The 23,514-nt window shown below is 38.3% G+C and overlaps 1 protein-coding gene across 1 annotated transcript; it reads left to right on the top strand.

Annotated features, from left to right (window-relative positions):
* Window positions 1-11,232: 11,232 nt before the first annotated feature.
* Window positions 11,233-23,048, top strand: TRA2B (transformer 2 beta homolog; the record flags this gene model as incomplete). The annotated part of the gene is given in 8 exon segments (XM_072418840.1): window positions 11,233-11,391; window positions 18,044-18,189; window positions 18,347-18,518; window positions 19,838-20,026; window positions 20,231-20,346; window positions 20,984-21,076; window positions 22,387-22,434; window positions 22,975-23,048. Coding segments are annotated over 8 exon segments (874 nt in total), but the record flags the coding sequence as incomplete, so codon positions are not given.
* Window positions 23,049-23,514: the final 466 nt, after the last annotated feature.

Raw genomic sequence — 23,514 nt, 5'->3', positions numbered from 1 at the left:
TAGGTTCTTACCCCCTCTCTCTGGCAGTCTATGGAATGCCCGATCTGTTGGCAATAAATTAACCTCCATACACAACCTTCTCATTTCTAAATCTTTAAACTTCCTGCCTTTCACTGAACTTGGCTTTCCTCCTTAGAGACTCTGCCCCTGATTCATCAATAAAATCCGCGCTCGCTGGAAGCGCGAAAGTACGCGCGGCCAGCGATCGATTTCGGATCGCGAATACGAATGCGCGAGCGATAATCCGATTCTGCTTGATGAATCAGGGGCTCTGCCTCTGCTGCTGCTCTCTCCTATGGAGGCCTGCACTTCACACATACCCCTAGACCTGGCATACAGAGTCCTTCCTACCCTGCCCTCTCTCATTTTCACCTTTTTTAATTATTTTTATTAAAAGACATCAAGGTACATACAAAGAAAAGAAAATAAAGTGGTCGTAACATACAGTTCAAAAAGGAACATACAGCAAGGTTAGGTTCTAACAATACATATCTTCAAGCTTGTGGCTTAACGGCCAACGGCACAGAAATAAAAACATTGTAACCAACCAGTCGTGCTGTATCAGTTGCAGGAACCATGATATCTTAAGGTTTTCAAAAACATTTTTATAAGAAAAGAAAAATAAATATAACTAATTAAAAAAAGGAGTTAAGAATAAAAAAAAAAAGAGAAAGAGAAAAAGGGAAGAAGGAAGGGGGGGAAGAGATGGGGGGGGGTTAAAGTGGACATTTACCAGCTATAGAATCAATCACTTTTCTGAAACAGTGGCAGAATGCAATTAGGAATCCATCCCAGAATACTCAGGTATCTAGGCCGGTGGTCGTAAAAAACGGCAATATTCCTCAGTAGTGATAAAGTGGATCCAGTGGTACCAGGTCTGTGCAAATTTTTCCGCTTTCTTAGCGTCAGTGGATATCATATCCTCCATGTGATAAATATCAGCAACTCTTTGCAACCAATGTACTATCGTCGGAGGGGCAGTATTGTTCCATAAGGCTGGGATACAGGCCTTAGCTGCATTGAGAAGGTATCTCAATTGGTTGAGAAGGAGAGAGTTACTATAGCACCTACAGGACATGTCCGAAACATGAAGAAGTGCCAGGGTCGGATTGCCCCTTATATCCACTTCTGTAAGCTTTAAGATAATATTAGCTACCAAACTCCAATAAAATTGCAATTTTGAGCATTCCTAGAAAACATGCAGTAGCGTGCCCTGTGATTTTCACCTCTTTTTAAGTCCACTCTGTTCATCTTTTCCACCCCCTGCTCCTCATTGTTGCTGTTGTCTACCTGCTAATCCCCATCCCTGGCACAACAATCACACCTAACATCTACAAAAGTCTGTTCGTGCAGCTGGGCGCAAGTGTAGGAAATCTGGCCTCAGCACTGACTTCATGGATATGTCTATATCTTGTGGATACGTGAATGGGAAGGAAACTTTTTATGATGATTCATGATGATCAATGAATTTAAATTGAGAGGACCAAAGAGGGTACATATGCCTCCTGGCTATCGGGATGAATCTTTGGACACATTTTTGCACTTTGCACTTGAGGCTTAATTAGATAGCCAGGTGCATGTAAAGAGCTGTTAATTCAAGAAAATGATCTTAATTAGAATTTATTAAGAAGAAAAATCACCATGCACTATCACTTCAGGATAGATTAATCCTGAAAAGGCCACTTTATTGCACTATGATAAAAATACATAAATATAGAGTTTACTAGTATGCACTTGGCACTTTGACCTTTGCTATTGGGATAGCATTTAAAAAAAATGTAAAAAAAAAATTTTTTTCACACTGTGGATTAACGTGATACTTTAAGAATTTCCAATCAACAGACCTCAACAGAACTTAGACCTCTGCAAAAACTGAATAAATAACTGGAAACACCCCATATGGTGCTGCTTTTGTCCATCACCACTTGATATAGGTGAGACTTCATGTGCATCAAATCTCAGGTACATTCACATCCATAGTAACAAAAGATAGACAATATATTGAAATTTGACTTTAATTTTGACTGATATTGATTAATTGTATTTTGATGTTTTTTTTAAAAAATATGTATTGTTCTGATTTTAGATATTCCTGTTATGTTCCTGAAGAAGCGGAATCTATCCGCGAAACGCGTCGATATTGAAGGGGAACACCAATCTGGTGGTGACCCCAACAGGAATATGGCTGGTTTTGCACATTTTTAATCTAAGTTTTACATGTTACATATTTGTCAATAAAACTATACAATATTATTATTTACAAGAAACATGATTAGATTTGTCTTCCTTGGCTGGTAAAGTCCCATGTAGTTAGATCAGAATCGGTTTTGTTTTTGATATTTTGATGGGGATGCAGCTTGCTAATATGAAATAGGTTGGACAGTGCACATGAGTAGTATAGGATTTATAAACCGCCAACATATCACACAGTGCTTTACATTAAATAGGGGTTGCAAATGACAGACAGATACAGACAGTGACACAGGAGGAGGAGAGGAGCCTGCCCCGAAGAGCTTACAATCTAGAAAGTGTTTTCGATGTGGGAGGAAACCAAAGTACTCAGAGGAAACCCACATAAACATGGGAAGAATATAAAAACTCTATGCAGTGTCCTGGTCAAGAATTATACCTGGGACCCCAGTGCTTTATATAAAGGAGCAATCCAGGAATTATATTTGAAGGAAGCCCTAGCTATAGACTATGAAGTGTAAATAAGAAAAGGATTAGTTAAAGGATTAGATTAATGTTTTCTTAGAGAAGCCCCTCTCCGGCTGTGATACAGCACATCTAGAGGATTAAAGTATTTGCATATATGCTAATTATTTGATCATTAGGTAATTAAGGCTCTCTCCTGGGCAGAAGCTGAGCAGCTTTAAAATATAAATTATAATCTAGAAATGGACCTCCGCTGTCCCCTGGATGTAGTCCATTGAAATTTGGCAATCAATTCCAGACCTGCTTTAGTTGACGTTGATAAAATTTAGGGGAACGGACAACATTGATTGGTATGATATGTAATTTGACCCAGTTAATTTTTACTTTAGATCTAACACAGACGCCAGATTTAACAAAATATCGCCTACATATTGAACACTTTTTGGGCTTTTAATAAAGATCTGGAGGCTGGAGGGGATACACTTTCATCGGTGAACCTGAGTGATCCAGCAAACCTGGAATGGATTTCTTTAGACATTTGCTATTTGTTTGCAAATGTTTTTATTTCTGGACCAGATCCATTTTAGATTTTTTGGATCACCCAGGTTCACTAATAAAAGTGTATCCTCTCCAGCCTTGAAGAACTTTATTACATTGGGCCCTTTGTATATGTTTTTTTAGACCTTTATTATCTTGTCATTAATTAGTTTTGGCATGGCTGCTATTGGTTCACAATCAGGGAAAAAAGGAGGCCAACAAAAGCTTCTGATGATGTTTTATTGTAGGACACCATCAAATCAGACATCAAAGGGTGGAAGGATCACACAGACATAGCAGGATTGAAGGATCATTGTGGAACGTCTCAGATCCCTATGGGTGAATGGGTCCATTAAGGGTCAGGTTGTGCGGAAGATGCCCTCCCCTCCACCCTTGCCACTAATGATAGGGAAGCTACTAGCTTTTTGCCTCCTTCTTTTTTGGGAAAACCAGATTCCAGAGGACCCATTATGGACAGAAGAGAAAACACATGTTCCCTGCCATTTTTCATACTCAGGAAGATTTCAGACCTATTGAAGGGTCTGAGTTTGGGCTACGACATTCCTGTATGGCTGGACAGATATGAAAATCCTGAGGGATAAATTTAAAGTATAGTTATATATCTTAAGAAACTAGGGAACAACATTTTTCCATTTTTAGGTAATAGCAGCAAAGTGACAGCCGAGGGTAAAGTATGGAGCAAACTAAAACAACTAACAAGGTAGGTATAAAGTTAAGAATAAAAAAAGAATCAAAGATTGCCATCACTTAATACATATTATGGTCAATTACCATTTGTGCAGACCATGATGACAAAAATACAGGGAATCTTGCAGCAATCAGAGTCAGACTAAAGCTGCGTACACACGTCCAATTTTTATCGTTGGAAATGAACGACGAACGAACGACGAACGATCGATTGGTCAAAAATCGTTCGTAAAAAAAGTAACCAACGACGCCGACGAACGAGAATAGTCGCTGGAAATGAACGACCGGACCGGCGGATCGGATTGGACGACGATCGTTGAACATCGTTCGTGTGTACGGTCGTTCATTGATCGTCCATGGTCTGAGCATGCGTGATGAACGAACGTTCGTTCACTTCCTGTCGTGCACGTCACTTCCTGTATCGCTCAAACGATCGCATCTATTGTGTGTACAATATCTGCGAACGATCGTGTCGTTATCTGCATGTACAGGATCGGTGCTATACGATCGTTCGCCGATATCGTGCAGGATCGTTCGTCGTTCGTTTACCAACGATAATTATTGGAAGTGTGTACGTAGCTTTACAGACCTTCTGCTTATGCTCAGTACACACATTTACCTTTGAAGTCATTGTGGAGAGTTCTTGTAAAATATGCTGCAGGGATCTCTGCCGAGCTGCCCATTTTATAGAGAAGAAGTGGAAGGAGGAGTACAAGTGACTCTCTGCAGGGATATAAAAAATTATTATTATCCAGTATTTATATAGCACCGATATATTGTGCAGAACTCTACAATGTCCATAGTCATATCACTAAATAACATTATATTCCCCTATAATCTTAGGAAGAAATCACACAAGGTGGATCATTCACGAATTCCTCAACAACATTTGGGACACGGTACACACACCAAAAAGTTTGCCTGAGATGAAAAAGTATTTACTGACCTCTGTCTCAAACTATCCCTAAGGAAGCCTGTAGGCGAAATGCATCAGAACCATTGAGACAAGAAATCCTTTCTTACGGCATTTCCCTGAGACCCTCTATTGGGGACTCATCCTAAGTGAACTTACTAAATAGGGATATTATTGTCTAGTGAGTCATCCAGGTACCCCATAAGGTGAATGGGGCTTGAATCTCCTATGATATAACTCAATATTTTTGGGACCAACCTATCTGGTTGATTTTGTATCACTTTTCAATAATATGTATTGGCAAAAAAATGGCTGTTTTTCTTTATTTTATTTCTCAATAATTTTTTTTATTAGGGGTTTGGCAGTTAATTTATGTAATGCGTTCAGGGACATCCTATATACCCCATACCCAACATTATCATTTATTTCCTTAGTGGTTAAACTTGAAGGATTTATATTTTTTTTTATATATTTATATTTTTATGTAACTATGTAAAACAAAAAATATCACGGAAATACAAGTAGATACAACAATACTGTGTTTTCCTTGCTGTTTTTGTATGGTGTGGTTTCTTACCTAACTGTAACACTGAAACACTGTGGCTTTGATATGCACTGTGCAGCAAAAATATGAATGCATGATAATATACCTTTATGTGATGAAGTCTCTACAGGGGAAAAAATTAGTAAACTTTGAACTGACATAAAATGTTAGCATTATTATTTTTTTTTGTGTGTATTTGTTGTTTGATCATTTTTTTTAGTTTTACCGAACACTGAAAGTGAAAGAAGAATTTAGGGTATATTACACAACAGGGTCAGTTCCCACCATTCATTAGGTAAACTGCTATACTTTTCAATAAATGTAAAGTTTTCGATTCACTAAATAATATATCACAGAATACCTGAATTTATTGCATGATACTGCTAATTTTTGCCCCTTCACAGTAGTGCTCAATGGTAACACATGTGCATTTACGGGAAATTTATAGCACTCTGGGTAATCTAGTCACATTAATCATGATGGATTTGTATTAGACTATCACCATACATTGCATTGCAAATTATTTTCAACATTTACCCTATTTTAAATACAGTGAAAAGGATGTCAGTGAACATTTAGTGAATGTTTTATGTGCAAAAAGGATATTTTTGTGTGAAGGTTTAGTGAATGTCTGCTGAATTATTTATAATCAGAAAGTAGATTGTTCTTATTAGCCTCTGCCTTGGATATGGTGGTCAATTTTACAAGCTTCTATTATTATTTTTATTAATATTTTATTGTAAAAACTGTATTTTATATATATATATATATATATATATATATAGCACCAGCATATTACGTAACACTGTACATTAAATAGGGGTTGCAAATGACAAACGGATATAAACAATGACACAGGAGGAGGAGAGGACCCTGCCCTGAAGAGCTTACAATCTAAAAGGTGGGGGAAGTAGCACACAATAGGTTATGCTTTAGGGTATTTTTATATTCTGTTTAAACAAAATGCATTGGTCAATTCACAAAGGAAGGTTACCACCTGCTGTCTTCAAACCACATTTTATCACTTGTTACTATAAACCGGTTTGTAAAAGTCAATTCAAAGGTTCTAAAGTACTGCATGTGTTATAACTTTCAATAGGCTGTTGAAAGCAAGGAAGTTTGAAAGATAAAGAAGGCATTCTTTTGATGATTGTTTGCAAATTGTATTTGATTTTCTGTAATCTGTAGACAAAAGTATGTGAAACCAAACATAAAAATAATCATAGTGTCTGTGTTTTGTTTTTTAATGGCTCAGAGGTAGCACTCTGGTCTTTGCAGCACTAGCACTCAGGTTTGAATCTCAGCCAGGAAGCTATCTGCATGGAGTTTGTAGGTTCTCCCCGAGTTTGGGTACGTTTCCTCCGGGATTTCCAGTTTCCTCCCACATTCCAAAAACATGCAGTTAGGTTTATTGGGTTTTCCCCCGAAATTCACCGTAGACTGTATTAAAGACATATGACTATGGTAGGGACATTAGATTGTGGGCCCCTTTGAGGGACAGTTAATGACATGACTATGGACTTTGTACAGCGCTGTGTAATATGTTGGCGCTACATTAATACAGTGTAATAATAATAATAACTGAAAATAGTTGGTTACACAAAAACAAGGGTTGCTGTAGATATAAAAGATAAAGAGAGGGAGACAGCAGATGGACGGGTTGTGTAAAGATACCTTGTGTATTTGGATGTATTTTTTATGTAGCAGACCAAAAGTACACAAAAAAAGCAGCAGAACTGAAATGTTTGAACAATCGTGCATTCAATCATCCTTTTGTGGATCCGTTGTCTAAATTGATACAATGACCTTTAAACATAAAAAAACACTGTTTTGCAGCCCCTCTGGAAGGCTTGAGAGCCTTACTCAAGACCTTCTTTAATTTTTAGGTTGACCACCACTATATCGTTGTATAGTGGCAACACTAAAGTATGCCAAACAGTCAACAGCCAAAAGATTCACTACTTTACAATGAAAAATGTGCAAAGTAAATATTTCTGTGAATCTGTGTTGGATTTACAAATTATGTTGTCTTCACCAAGTCTTAAATAGACTGAACAATATAGGTTAATGTTGTCTAATTCACAGAGTTCCAGGAGAATCTTTCTGGTGAATGTTTTTTAAATATTGTGTATGTACAGCATATTTTTTTTAATAAGGTTGGTATGTAAAATACTGCTGGTTTCCACTAGATGGCACCAAAATACTTCTCTGTCCTTAAGATACCACTGGGGAACTATTTTTATGTTGTTAGATCTCACACTTGTTTTTTACTAATTTTTGGGTGGTGAATCCAGAAATGACAGATAACAGGGATACGTGGTGTATCCGCGTTGCTGACCAAGAAGGAAGCATACCATTTTAAGGTCAACACAGATGACCCAATTGTTTTGGTGATATTGCAACAACTCAATGATTCTTTTTATGTCTGCAAATTCCTCACAAAAAGAGAAACTGAATGGCCCATTGGGACTGACCCAAATATATTGCCATTGTGAAGGAGGACATACTTTAAGCTCCGCTTTGAGCTATCGATGAATAGTCGCCATTCTGTTAAGTTGTAGATTGGAATTCCCAATTCCTCCATTAAACCAGGTATGTTATGGCAATACACAAACCACTGTCAGTTCTAAAGTACTGCAGAAATGCAATTTCTCTGGTTTGAAAGTACAATACCTTCGTTCTTTTTTCAAATAAGTTTTTCTAACGCAGTCTTGATGCTAGGAGTTCTGAAACCTTCTTCGATAGTCCCAAATCACGTGCAAAATCACTCAACTCATGCTGATCAAATCCCCTACAAAAAGAGTCCTCTTCAATTCAAACTCTTCATCATTGCTGTCACCTAGTTCATCACCATAATCATGTTCTTCGAGAGAGGGTAGTGTAACGAAAACCGGAACTGGGATTTCATCTGAATTAGCCATTGGGCATTTAGCCGATGGTAGACAAAGATACTCTATGTTACATTTATTTTTCTTGTCATATCTTGAAGTTTTCACTATAGAAAAGTAACAGTCACTGAAATAATCTCCTGGCTCTCACCGGTATACCAAATGGCATCTTTACATCTTTAAAGGGATGTGGAAATGGTTCCCTTTGTCCACATCTGTAAACCCTCGACACAATTTATGAGGGGCCCAAGACTTATTTTGATCACCAAGTTTAACTTTGAAATTTGCCAAATAGACTGGCTCTACAAATGCTGCTAGCGTAAAGTATTTTTCATCAGGATAGGCCATGTCCACAAGACCACCTTGTTCCACTTTATTTGTAATTTAGTGATCTGTGAGAGGACTGGACACATATACAGTAATAAATATGCCTTAAAAAGCCCAACCCACAACAAAATTGATTAACCTCCCTGGTCGTTTAATTATGTCAGATTATGTATTTTTTTATGTCAAAATTGGTACATTGTTTTGTGTGGAAATTTGTTGTTTAATATTTTAGGCCTGTATTTCCTAGGAATAACTCCCGGGTATGATAAAGTTTGAAACACAAATCATAAAATATAATAAATATTTATAAATAATAATATGTTATATTAATATATTATTGAATTTAAATATAAATATTGAATTTAAAAATTTTAATAAAAGATTAGTATTTTTTTTAAACTTGTCCAAACAAGGGTACAATATTAGATAAACTTTTGGATTTATTATTTGGATTTATTTTTTATAATTTTATCACTGTGATCAATGTTTTAAACGCAGAATACAATGTAATCTGCTGTTAAATTTCTTGCCAGGCTACGTCTCCCCAGGGTACTGACGCTTAACACATTACATTGATCAAGCCAAGGATGTGATGCAGAAGCCGGCCGGGGTTCGCTAGAGGACGCCGCTGGATCGTGGGGAGCAGGTAGGATTTTTTTATGCTACCCCGTGTATGGCTTCGGGGTTACCGCTATTGGTACATAAAATTCACCCTGAGCCACACTCGGGAATACCATCAGGGGGGTTAAGATGAATTCCTAAAGCAAATATGGTAATGAGTGTAACTTATAAATATTTTGAACTAAGGTTTAAAAATGTAAAAACTCATTGACTAGTTTTGCTTGGCTGTAGTTGTTTGTCTCTTCATACAGCACTGACCTCTTGCTCCTTTTAGTTTACAGAAGGGCTTGGATCCAGGGAACAAAGTGAGCTTGGAGGAGGTCCACATGACTGGGAGGAAAAGGTGGAGCAGGTAGGTATGGAGATAAATGGGGTAATGGGCGAGGCCTAATAGTGAATGGTGGAGATAGGGGGGTCAAAGTGGGACATAGTACAATGGTATATATAGGATAGATTATGGGAGAGAGCATGGTGTGGTGGCGGTTGGGGTCCCTGGGGGTTCAAGCTATGGATAGGGTTATAAGGTGGTGAGGGGACCATTGCAGGGATGGGGCTTCAGGAGTGGAGAGAGGTAACAGCGAGGGGAGATGGATTGGTGATGATGGGATAATCTGCTGGTAGCTGATATCGTTCCTGAGTCAGTGGTATGTGCGGCTAGGGACCAACGTATCAGCAGGATACAGATCCTGATTAAAAGGCTTAAGTTAGCCTTGAGGGCCTGCAACCTGAGTGGGAGGAAAAGAGGGTCAGTTTTGGTTACAGTATTTTGTTGTTATTATTATTTGTTCATTTATTGTTATTAGTTAACACGTTAATATTAGGGCCTCGCGTCCCTAACGTTCACACACCGAGGACGCAGATGCGCTAAAGGATGCCGCGGGCAGGTGGGGACCAGGTTAGACTTAAAAACTCCCTTGCAATTCCACCCTGAGTGTGGCTTGGGGTTACCGCCTTTGATACTGAAAATTAACCCTGAGCCACACTTGGGAATACTGCCAGGGAGGTAAAGGGATGTGAGTATTGCAGCAATCAATGCTCTTAATTTTTTTTTTATAGTAATTTAATATACAGCGCTGTGTAATATGTTGGCGCTACAAAAATCCTGTTTATTATTATTATTAAAAATAAGTGTTGTAACGAACTATATGTCAGCATGTACATAATCATATCATAGTCTGAGGTGATATGTATAATGGGCCAGGGTTATATGATAATTATATGCTGTATAATCCCCTATATGTGGGCAGTGATATGTATAATGGGCCATGGTTATATGATAATTATATGCTGTATAATCCCCTATATGTGGGCATATACATAATCATATCATAGTCTGAGGTGATATGTATAATGGGCCAGGGTTACATAATTATATGCTGTATAATTCCCTATGCCTGTATTTACTGCCTGTAAAGACTTTAAGACTACAGGCTGTCATTGCCAGCAAAGGGTTTTCAGCCAAGTATTAGAAATGAACATTTTATTTTCATCTTTATAATTTGTCCAATTACTTTTGAGCCCCTGAAATGAAGTGATTGTGTAAAGAAAGGCTTTAGTTCCTCACATTGTTATGCAATCTTTTTGTTCAACCCACTGAATTAAAGCTGCAGTTCAACTGCATGAGTTGTTTCATTTAAAAGTAATTGTGGTAATGTACAGAACCAAAATTAGAAAAAAGTTGTCTCTGTCCAAATATTTATGGACCTGTATGTCAGCATGTATATAATCATATCATAGTCTGAGGTGATATCTATAACTGACCAGGGGTTATATGATAATTACATGCTGTACAATTCTCTATATGTGGGCATGTACATAATCATATCATAGTCTTAGGTGATATCTATAACGGGCCGTGGTTATATGATAATTACATGCTTTACAATTCCCTATACTGTACAGCACAGCCTGTCAGGACATAACCCGCTCTATACAGACAATACATGGGAGGGATAGGACACTAAGCAAGGGAGCTGATAGGACAGCCGTGAGGAAAGGGGTGGGGCCTTTGCTACAGTCGTGATCCAGAACGCAGATAGGTCAGGAGACGGAGTGGGCGGAGACAAAGCTTTCCTCAAGCTGCTCGGTGGTTTAGGAGCCGTACTGCGCAGGCCGGTGTGTCGGTGCCCTGGGTCGTGGCTGGCTGAGATCGGACGGCAACGATGAGCGACAGCGGGGAGCAGAATTATGGCGATCGGGTTAGTAATCACTTTATGCGGACGACGTGTTTTTTATAAGCCCCAGGCTAGGCCTAATCGAGCACTTATTATATATATGGTGGCACCGAGCAGTACAATGTGTGTAGGCCTGGGCGTGCACGGTGCTGGAGCGCAGACCGTTCGGTACTGCAAGCTCTGTGGGGTATAGTCGGGTGTATTAGTACCGATTCCTGGACTGCAATGCGGCCTTTTCCCGGCTGTGCTTCCTCAGCCCCAGGTAGTTTTTTTTCTTCTCATTACATATAAATATAAAATTCATATTTTCATATGAAAACAGAAGTTTTGCTTATCAATCAATCTGGAACAAGCCTATGAAAGAGGCCTAAGGATTTTTTTTAATTTTATTTAAGAAAAAAAATTTTAGGCCTCTTTCTCTATATGTAGCCTCCTGAGTTAAATTTCAATGGTAACCTTTTTACACAGGCTAACAATTTTCTGCATATTACTGCATGGTCTTCTCATGTGTTCTTGTTTCTTCCTATTGAGATTGCTTTACTTTGCTAGAGAATGCAATGTGAAACCAAATGCTGCATTTATTTGCTATCACATTGCACTCTTTGGCACAGTAAAAGCTCTATGATAATTCCTGATGATAATAATAATCCTTGTAATTCCTGATTATTGAGTTTACCTGTCAGTATAATCTCCGCAGGGTCCACACATAGGCTGCTGTTCAATAGACACGAGTGATGCAGCTACTACAATTCCCGGCATCACTTATATCTATAAAATATGGGGCCACTCACAGGCAGAGAAGCCGCTGGTCTGGAGATGCCAGTGATGCCAGGAATTGTAGTAGCGGCATTGTACTCGTGTCTTTGGAACAGCAGCCTAATATAAATGATTTTCGGGGCCAAAAAAAAGGACGAGCCTGCCAGAGTTTGACACCCCTGCATTAAGGCATCCAATAAATGAATTGGACTGCCTAATATTCCAAAATAGTAATTATAATGTGTTGTGTACTCTGCACCTCTGGTATGTTGGGGGCCATAAACAATGAATTCTAAGTTGCAGTAATGGGATTGTTGCCACAACAGTGTGGGAGAACCCGGCTTTAAACTGGAGGATTCTACCGGTCAGTGTGTGCTGGAGCAGTGATTTTCAACTAGTGTGCCATGAGAGATCTGCAGGTGTATCATGGGAAATTATCCAATTTCAGTTAATTGCTCTGAAAATTATTTATTTACTGCAAATAATTTGTCTTCATTTGTCTATACCAGCGATGTATAGTGATAGGCAGAATAAAGACATACTCTTCCAGCAGCAGGTAGCTTATTACCTGTCTATGTGACAGTTTAGTGGTGTTCCGTGTGTATTTTCTAATGTAAAATATTGCTGCGGCTTAAAGCGTACCTAAGTTCAGAGTTTTCACTTTACATAAAGGGGTAGACAACCCTTTTATGTAATGCAAAAATTCTGGTTTTTTTTAGGTGTTTTTGAAAAAAAAAGGGGTGCAGCACCCTAATTCTTGGGCGCCCCTTCTGTGCATGCCTGAGCATCTCGGGTATGCGCAGAAGGAGCCTTTTGAAACAAAGAAAAATTTGCCAAATTTTTTTTTTCATCCTACGTCACCCGATCTCGTGCCTGGGTCAGGTGACCGTCGGATGAAGAACCCGGAAGAAGAGACAAGGATGGCGGCGCCTGGATCACTGGCTCCGAGACGACGCGGGATCCAATGCCGGATACCCCCGGAGTGATGGTACTGCCCTGTGGGATTGAAGGTAGGTGTATTTTTGTTTAGAGTTTAGTTCCTCTTGCTCTTCCTCACTGTGCTGTAGGAACAGAAATGCTTTGTGTTAGTTACCAGGTGTGATGTTTGTGTTACCATGCTCCTGTATTTCTACCAGCAGATCATTGGCTGAGGCATATTTGCTCCTGGGAATTCGGATGCATAGCGGTCTTCCCTTCTGTCCTACTTGGGATATATATCTATTATTATTAAACAGGTTTTATATAACACAACTTATTACGCAGCACTGTACGATAAATAGGGGTTGTAAATGACAGACAGATACAGGCAGTGACACAGGAGGAGGAGAGGACCCTGCCCCGAAGAGCTTACAATCTAGGAGGTGGGGGAAGTAACACACAATAGGAGGAGGGATATGTAGTAGTGTGGGTTTAGGAGACTAGAAGACAGGTATGTGAGGGTAAAAATATGGGTTTTAAGGGATCTTTTATCTTGGCCAAAATCCTCTTGTAAATTGTAGCTAATATTGTGGTTAAGAAACGTGTAAGTAAAAGATGCGATAATACATTGCATGCATGTCAGATATTGGCTAAACAATATTCACCCCAAAAGGGTGGAAAAATCCCATCATAGTATTATATCACAATTATACAATAAAAGGTGCCCAATAGAAAGGGGATTTTTATTATTTTTTTAGTTACAATTTGTTTAAAAATTGCTAGTATCAGTCTAACAACTATTTGTAAACCGTTTTATAATTATAGAAAAGTATCAAGAGAAACCATTACACAGATCACCGTCTGCTTTGTCATGATCCATGTACAAGTATATAGCACCGCTATTAGTTATGTATATTGTGCTGGAATCCATATATACAATGATGGATATTATGTGATGGTTGTGTATGGAGGGGGGATCAGTGCTGCTGGCTGATGCAAACACACAATATGAATAGTAGCTGGACTTTTTTAAACATTCAATTATAAATATTAAATCATCTATAAAAACATAATTTGTTTCTGCAAAAAAACATTAAAACACTCTCAGTGATAGAAATCTTTTTGATTAAACTTGGTTGTACCTATTGGTCCCTATGATTTAAATTATTTAGTTTCACAGGTTTCTCGGAATAATAAAGCAGGAACATCATGAGACCTATAGTAAAATAGGTAACAACTTGTACAAAAAAATTAACTCATTAGATAACATCAATATATTTACTTTTCATGCATTCATAATGAATAAACCGATCAGGTTCTTTCAAATGGGGATGGTTTGGGGATAGTTGATAACAGGATACCCTTTCCAAATAAATTTAATTCCATAGGATAATCCCAAAACAATTAGCAATTTTAAGGTCATTAATGAGTGTCTAAACAGGTGTAATAATAAACCAATCCAACTGGTAATAGAGAGGATTAATATCCACCTCCATCTAAATGTATTAACTCTTGCAATGAATTATACTTTAAATATTTAATTATTATTAACCTACAAAACAAGTATTCCACAAATTAAATGATATAATAAAATACACAGATATCCTCCATGTGCCATCCAAAAAAATTTATAATATGATATCATTTAATCAAGATGCAATATCTCCATGCATAATAGGAAATAAGTGAATATAAGTAGTAAATACAACAGAATACAAAGTGACCAAATCTTATTTCCCTAAATTTTCCATAGTGAATCACACATATTTAAATCTTTAATGAACGATAACATTCAATGACCAAAGAAGACAATTGTAGTTATTACTAAGGTGAAAAATGCAAACCAGCAACCCTTACCTGTACACTATCTCTATCAACGCATAACAAAAGTGATGTATGCTTTTCTTTCTTTAGGAAAGAGTCACCCAAATCTAAAGTGCATAAAAAGTAAATACATATAAACTTATGATAGTTTCTCCATAGCTGATTGAATAATTCTTATTCCCTATTTGCTCTTACCTTATTCAATAATGCCTTAGACCTCAGACCAAATCTGTCCTCAACAACCGCAATAGTATCAGTAAAAGAATGGGATCCTGTAATGTATCTGTTCCCATTATCGATTGATGGCGTTTCCTGTGTGGGCCACTGACAGGCCCGCTCCAACTGGAATTGTGCACCCCAAAACAGTCGCGCCGCCCTGCTGTTTGCAGAGCTCACACGTAGCTCACATACCTGGAAGGTCTGTTCTATATGTAGGGATGGCTGGATGGTTGCTGGAATTAGTATTTTCTTATATTAAGGTTTGGCTAAGGCTGCGTATACACGTGCATTAATTGTCGTTGGAAAGAATATTTCACCATCCTTTCCAACAACAAAAGACTGCATGATGCATGAACAAGCTCTGTACATACAGCAGCTCTATGGAGAGGGGACAGTGACGGAGAGGCACCCCACTGTGCTCTCTTCACTTTTGTTGCAGTCCTTCCTCATCCGTGGATCCGCCAAGATGGTCATCTGGATAACGAGCCCTGTACATACCAGATTCTTATCCGATATCAGCCCTGAGCCAATTATCAGACACAAATCATCTGACGTGTGTACGTAGCCTAAAGCTGCGTACACACGGCAAATTTTTCTCGCCCGATAATCGGTATCGGCCAATTATCGGGCGAAAATCTGCCATGTGTACAGTCGGTCGTCGTCCATCGTCCGACAACCGTCCTGGCGGATCCATGGACGATGGACGACGACCGATCCAATGAAAGGGAAGGGGAGAGTGCGCAGCAGGGTGCCGCTCCGTCCCTCTCCCCCTCCCCTCTCCATAGAGCATGAACGGTGCTGTATGTACAGCACCGTTCATGCATCGTGCAGTCTTTTCTCGTTGGAAAGGATCGTGAAAGATCCTTTCCAACGAGAAAAATTGCAGGTGTGTACGCAGCTTAAGTTATAAAGTGTTCCTAAGAGGGCCCGTGTGCTGCTGGTGAGACATGAAGGGCAGTGAGATACTACAGAGAATGAGTCTGCTATTGATTGTTACCAAAATATATGTGAACCCAGCTACCCTTAATTTAGACTTAAATTAGTTTGATATTGTTATTACACAGTATTTATATAGTGCCGACATATTAGGCAGCACAGTACAAAGTCCATAATCATGTCACTAGCTGTCCTTCAAAGGAGCTCACAATCTAATGTCCCTACCATAGTCATGTCATTATTACAATCTAAGTTTTGGGGGAAGCCTATTAACCTAACCGCATGTTTTATCATACATAAAAGGTTATGGAGGGAGAGGGCCAAGGTAGCTTGGCCAGCACAGACAGTGATGAAATATGCCCAGAAGACATGAGAGATATACTGTGGCCGGAAGGAGGGGGATTTGTGGCTCTGCTAGGGGCTCTTCCTGTACAGTTCACTAAGTTTGAGGCACATTATTAGTACAGTGCTGGTCATTTTTAATGCTGTCAAGTTGAAATAATTAAGGAAAGAATCCTAACTCAATAAAACAAACAAAAGGCTTAGGAGGCTATGATGACGCATGCAACTAAATATGGCCTAAAATTTTACAAAACATTTTGTCCTATTGTCAGCCACTTTATGAAAGTTTAGTGGCAAGCAGTAAAAGGTTCCTTCTTCAGCTTCACAGAAATGATTCAAGCTAAACTCTAGCCAGACAGATTGATACAACACACATATATCTTGTGTCCTAAGCACCTCCCCCCTCCTAATCTTGGTGCCATACTTCTATTTGGCTCTCTAATACCCTAATCACATTTCCCTTGCAGCAGTACTTGCATTTGTTGTGTTGCAAAAAAATGCAGGCATGCCACTGCTCCTATTTCATTGTGTTCAATGCACTACATAGGGTTCCCTTAGTATCTCTAGGGGTTACCCACCAGAATTCTGTTGGATACTGTTGTGTGGCAGCTAGGTTAATGTTACCCAATATATTCATTAAAATTGTGAAAATGAACCCCTATTTAGAAGGGGGAGGGGACAGATGAATACAACTTGCTGACCTCTTGAAGTGGCCTTGTTGATTGACCTAAGCAAAGTATGGAGTCTGTATGAGAGACCAAAAAACCTTAGTGGTTAATTCAACCCAGCAGTGCCCATCTATAACTAATCATTCACTGGAACCTAATGATTTTCTGTCTAATACTTTGTGATGCACGGCATTTTTAAAATCTAACTTATGCAAGTAGCCCATCAAGCCTGCAAAAAAATTAATCTAACATGCGGGTTTCCATTTTGGAAAATGTACATTTTGTTTTTTTCCATTAAAGGAGTTAAAATTCTTTATTATAAATCTAGCTATTAGATGAAAGAACTACATGACAATAAAAACTGTCTAAATATGAAAAACAAATCAGGTGATGTGACATTTAGGTATATTTTCTTTCTTTCGTGTATAACACTTTGTCACAGCATTTTGATCCTGAAGAATTTAAACTCCACCCTGTTCTTTTTCTGTTAAGGTTAAAATTGAAGAAGGAAAATACAGAAGTCGTCATTTGACACGTTTTTTAAATGAGAATTATTTGAAGCTCAGAAATAAGTGAAGCTGAATTTGAAACAAACTATGCATGCTAATTGTCAGAGCTGAAGTCCTACTTGTAGAATATTGAGAAATATGTATGAAGTGGGGAAGATGAAAAGAAGTCAGAATTATGAATGACTGAAGAATGAAGAAAGAAATAAAAAATGAAGTTAAGATAAGAAGTAAACTGGAGTCATAATTCTCTACGCTAAGTAATTACTAGTCTGTTTCTGTGTCCCTGTACATTTTTTCAGAATAAATGCATGCATTATCTGTTTAAGAATGCATACAGGGTAAACAAAGGGGAAATTATATAATTAAGAAGCCAAAACAACATCTTTTATAGACTATTTAAAAGCCGAGCATTTTTTAAATCTCAGAAGAGTTTTAAATCTTCTTTTTTTATTTTTCAATAATGATTTAGAGACTTGTAGTAAAACTTCATCTGTTTGTGTTCAGGAGTCCCGATCTGCATCGAGGAGCGGCAGCGCGCGTCGGTCAGCCAAGTCCACAAGCCATTCCCCAAATCGTTCGCCTGCCCGCTCGAGATCTAAAGAAGGATCAAGACATTCAAGATCAAAGTCACGATCTAGGTCTGAATCAAGGTACCATTTTGCTATTTCTTGAAACTTCTATTGTTAGACTGCAGGGGGTTTATCTCTTTTCTATTTATTTATTTATTAAAGGAAATAAAATATGGGCTCCTGTTAAAGATTTTTTTTTTTTAATATACTTTTTTTTTTCCTCCCTTAAATCCATTAGGTCAAGGTCAAGGAGAAGTTCTCGACGCCACTATACGAGGTCCCGAACTCGTTCAAGGTCCCACAGACGTTCTAGAAGCCGCTCCTACAGCAGAGATTACCGAAGACGCCACAGCCATAGTCGATCTCCCATGTCAAATAGAAGGCGGCATATAGGGAGTAGAGTAAGTTCGGTATGCTCTTAAATTAACACTTTTCACTACAACCATATACAGTAATTTTTAATGTCATGTGAACCTAAATGTTTCAGGAGCAGAACTATGGGAGCTACCACAGAGTCATATTTTATTTTAAGGTGCAACTCTGGCACCATATTATGTCCTTGTTTTACTTAAGTGGTGTTTTAAAGCAGATCTGTCCTAGGTGTAAATAAACTATGAAAATTATCAGCACTTTATACCCCTTTCAGTGCTAGCTTTTAGCTGCTGGCAGTCACGTTCACTTCCACTATTCTTCCTGTTTGTTTGTTCTTTCCTTTACTACTGGTGTGTGCTTTGGTAATCCCCACTCATGCACATAGTACATGCAAATTGCCATTTTAAGTTCGACAAAGTCGCATGTGATGTGACAAGGCCCTTTCCTTAATTCTGTGCAGTGTAGTAGCCTAGACACAGCCACAGTGGTGTAACATCCTCTCATAGGTAGAGCAAAACATAAAAATGGCATGTAAGGTAACAAAAAGTGGCTATATATTTGGGTAGGGAATAAACTGAGCACAAACATCGGTGTTAAGCTAGGTTTGCTTTTAAACCCAGGAGCTTGAACCTTTTAAAGTGGACCTGAACTTAATGTAACTTGGTCAATATTTGCTATTGTACATCAGAGCTCATTTACAGCTCCATGTGACAGCAGCTCATCTGAGATGTGTTGTCCTATAATGTAGATGGTTTTCTAATGCACACTTGTGTCACAGTGCATGACAACTTGTGGTAACGCACCACCATGCACTAAGCTTAGCAAAAATTGCTGCAGGAATAGTGTGTTGTAGTAAATACACAATAATGCAATGATCTGTAAAGACAGCTCACCTACTTTTAAATTGCCCTGGTGTGACTGGTCTTTTTTATAGTAAAAATCAAATAATGTAAATAACATCATTTAAAATGCAGCAATTTTTTTTTCTGTACATTGGTACTTTATCTCCTTCAGCCTCATGAGATTCTAAGGAACTAAGCTCTAACTACCTCTAAGACTTGTTGATAGCATTGTTGTGCAGTTCAATTTTTCACTCTATTATTTTTTTACTCTAATATTACTGTTCTTACCGAGGGAGACAGAAGCCATAGGCAATACTGATTACCACTCCCTGGATCCCATCTGAATAATCTGCATCATTTTAACATTTAAAGTCCTCTTAAAATAAAAATAGGAAAATGTGGCTCCCGTATTTCTTTCCTGACTTGTTGATTTTAATGTTTGTTTGTCGTGTTTAAATTTTGTATTGTTGTGGAGGGAACAGTGCTAATTAGGTGTGAATATATTCCCACTGCAGGCAAATCCCGACCCCAACTGCTGCCTGGGTGTGTTCGGTCTAAGTCTGTACACCACGGAACGAGATTTAAGAGAAGTATTTTCTAAGTATGGTCCAATATCGGACGTAGCCATCGTGTATGATCAGCAGTCTCGACGCTCCAGGGGGTTTTCTTTTGTCTACTTTGAAAATGTTGATGATGCTAAAGAGGTAAGAGATTAGACTTTTGTTGCTTGAATCAATGCAGCTTTTTTCTCTAATTCTGATGTTCAATGTTTGTGCAAACACTTGTTCTTGCAATATTGCTTTTTTGCAGCTTATTACCTGTTGGATATTGTCTTTCATCATTTATCATTTTGGTGTGTTTTTACAGTTTTTGCTTTATAAATAAGTATTATGCACTAAATTTCATAGGCAAAAGAACGTGCAAATGGAATGGAACTTGATGGAAGACGCATTCGAGTAGATTTTTCTATTACCAAAAGGCCCCACACCCCTACCCCAGGAATATACATGGGAAGGCCAACATAGTAAGTACCTAAGATATGGGAGGAAACCAAAGTACTTGGAGGACACTTGTACAATCATGGGTACAACCTGCAAACTCCATGCAGATAGTGTCCTGGGCAAAATTTGAACCTGGGACCTAGCGCTGCAAATGCCAGAATGCTAACCACTGAGCCACCGTGCTGCTTCTCTACAGATGGAAAGGGTTATAACTTCTGCCAGATTTAGTTTTTAGGACTTCTTGTCCTGGTAACCCAATGGAAAGGATGGTTATCTTTCCAGCAAGGGTAGATGGTGGTCACACCGACACGGAAAATATCTACAATGGCAATAGGAATGTAACACGAGGACTAACACTTTCTCAGTGGCTAATGCATTAGAAAAAAATGTTGTGATTTCAATATAAAATGTTCACATCTGTGTTGTTTCACAGATGGCATTTCTGGATTTCATTTTGGCATATGTCATTCAATGACCATCTCATATTGCTTTACTCCTGCAATCTGTCCAATCCCAAATTTCTGTATCATAATTTGTAGTGAAATGTTTCCTTGAAGCCACCATTGCTGGAAGAGTTTCCTGGTTGTCATGGCTGAGTATATTGGTAAATACGCATAAAATGTATAGATCATCTAAAAAAGTTTTATTCTTTTTACCTAGTGGAAGTTCACGACGTCGGGATTATTATGACCGAGGATATGAAAGAGGAGGTGGATATGATGACAGAGAGTACTACGGCAGATCATCTTACAGGTCAGTACAGTTAATGATTTAAAAAAATGTACTTTGTGTGCTATATATCTTTTGGCTGGTTGACAAATATGTATAGTGTTGTCCTTGCCACAGAATCCCAGTAATGACCCTTTCTTCCTACTTTCCAGCAATTTTACATGACTTTATTTTTAATCCTAAGGGGCTGTTGTCATAATATTGTTTCATTACTTAGTAAATTTTGTGCTAAGTAGTAACAAAATCTTGCTTGTAGTTTAGATCTATCTATAAACTCCTACTAGCAGCCGTCCACCATAAACCTGAGTATATCCTTGTTAACTACTATACAGTCATTTATGCACAACCACTACTCCCATTTTCTAAACGCCTTTGTTTCCCTAGTAGATACTCAAGGTTTGATATTCAGTTTGTCATCAGCAATTATGAGTAAACTGACTGTTTTAAATAATTGACCTAAATTGGTTTGCTATTTATTACTATTACACAGTAATTGTACAGCACTGTTTAATGTTGGTGCTATATAAAGTCCATAGTCATGTCACTAACTGTCCCTCAAAGGGGCTCACAATCTAATGTCTCTCCCGGAGTCATATGTCTTTAATACAGTCCGAAGCCAATTTTAGGGGGAAGCCAGTTAACCTAACTGCATGTTTTTGTGAATGTGGGTGGAAATCCACACAAACGCATGCAATCTTTATGTAGTTAGTGCCCTTGCTGAAATTCAATCCCGTGACCCAGCACTGCAAAGCTAACTGCTAACCTCTTAGTCACTGCTGCCCAGACTATCTGGTCATGGTGAATTGACCCTGTTAGACATTGCTAATTCCGTCCTGTGGGCACATTACCAGGTTATATTCCCATTACATTCATTAACCCAGAACAAGTGTGGGGTGCCTACATTTAGTGATGATGCTTCAGCTTCCAGTTGCTTTACTCTTTTAGGTTCATGACTTGGTAATAAATTGGCAGGATATTATTTTAGTCCAGGAAGTTTAGATAGTTAGTATGCCATGTATGTTACCAGATTCCCTCAGTGCAAATGGTATATGGAATATTGCCATTTTAAGTTTTTTATACCAACAGTTTAAATATTTAAACAATACTTATTTGGGATGCAAAATCGCTGGAATAATCAGTAAAGATGTGCTTTGCATTTACTGGCCAAAAGTAATGGGTTCCTGTGGATCCATTGTAGATTATAAGCTGTCTGTTATTCCCTGTGAACTCGTTAATGTACATACCAAATCAGCAGAATACAGGTTATCTCGGAATTCTTTAAACACTGGTTTTCATAATATATTACATTAAAATACTGTGTTTTCATATTTCAGAGGTGGCGGAGGATGGCGTGGTGGCCAAGACAGGGACCAGTTTTCTAGGTAACTCTAAATGATTTCTTTTCCTCCTCAGCAGTTAGAACATTCCTGCATACAAAGTTCTGTCCAGAACCATTTATACAGAGCGAATTTTTGGCTTTGCTAATACATACTTAATGTGTATCCAGCATGTGTGCTAATAAAAACCTGGCCTACAAATGTTGTGATCTTTCATTGAGCAGAATATCATTTGCAGCTTAATTTGACCTGTTCGGCAGAGGTGATGGATATTGTTGCCTGTTCATCTAAAGTGACAATGGCAACTTAAATTGAAAGAATAAATATAAAGCATTTAGGCTTGTTAAAAAAAAATAAATAAATCAGAATCTGTTTAATTACACACATTGAATTGAAGTGGTTCTTTAGGTTGTCCTGAATTAGTAAATGCCAAGTTCAGTATGCAAGACTTTTCCTCTAAGCCACTGTTGCACAACATGTAACTTTTTATTTCCCCCACCCCATGTATCCTGCCTACACTGAAAAATACATGACCATGTATTCTTAGCCTGAAATATTTTATGTAATGTTACTATTTTTATTTAGGAGGAGATCCCCATCACCATATTACAGCAGAGGTGGATATAGATCTCGATCCAGATCACGTTCTTATTCTCCACGTAAGTTTATGGTTTTGTTTGCATTTGGAGCAGAACATCTTAGTTAGGCTTGTGTCCCTGTGGTATGGCCTGGTGTGCCAGTTGAAGGCAGTACATTGGATTCATTAAGTTCATGTAAGGCCAGAACCTCTAATGCCCGTTCAGATTATTACATTTTGATGGCTTTTCCTCAGAGGGAAGGTAAAGTATAATTTTACAGGCCTAACCTCAAGTAATGTAACCTGTGCAAGTTCCCTTACCGGGAAAAACATTCTGAGTTTGGGAGCCTCATACCACTTTTGTGTTGGTGGCATAAATAAACCCCACGTATAATCATTTAGTCATGCTGAAATTTCACACTACTTTTCAGTGTACTTAGCAAACAGAATTGTAGAGAAAGATTGTAGGTTTTGTGCAATAAAAATGAGATGTAAAGGGAGCATGAAACAATATTTTTGGGCTCAGTGATCTGTTAAAGCTAACTTTT

The sequence above is a fragment of the Pyxicephalus adspersus genome, chromosome 7 (assembly GCF_032062135.1).
Source record: "Pyxicephalus adspersus chromosome 7, UCB_Pads_2.0, whole genome shotgun sequence".
NCBI classification, from domain to species: Eukaryota; Metazoa; Chordata; class Amphibia; order Anura; family Pyxicephalidae; genus Pyxicephalus; species Pyxicephalus adspersus.
Note: the sequence above shows the minus strand (reverse complement) of the source record. Positions and strands in the feature narration are given on the sequence as shown.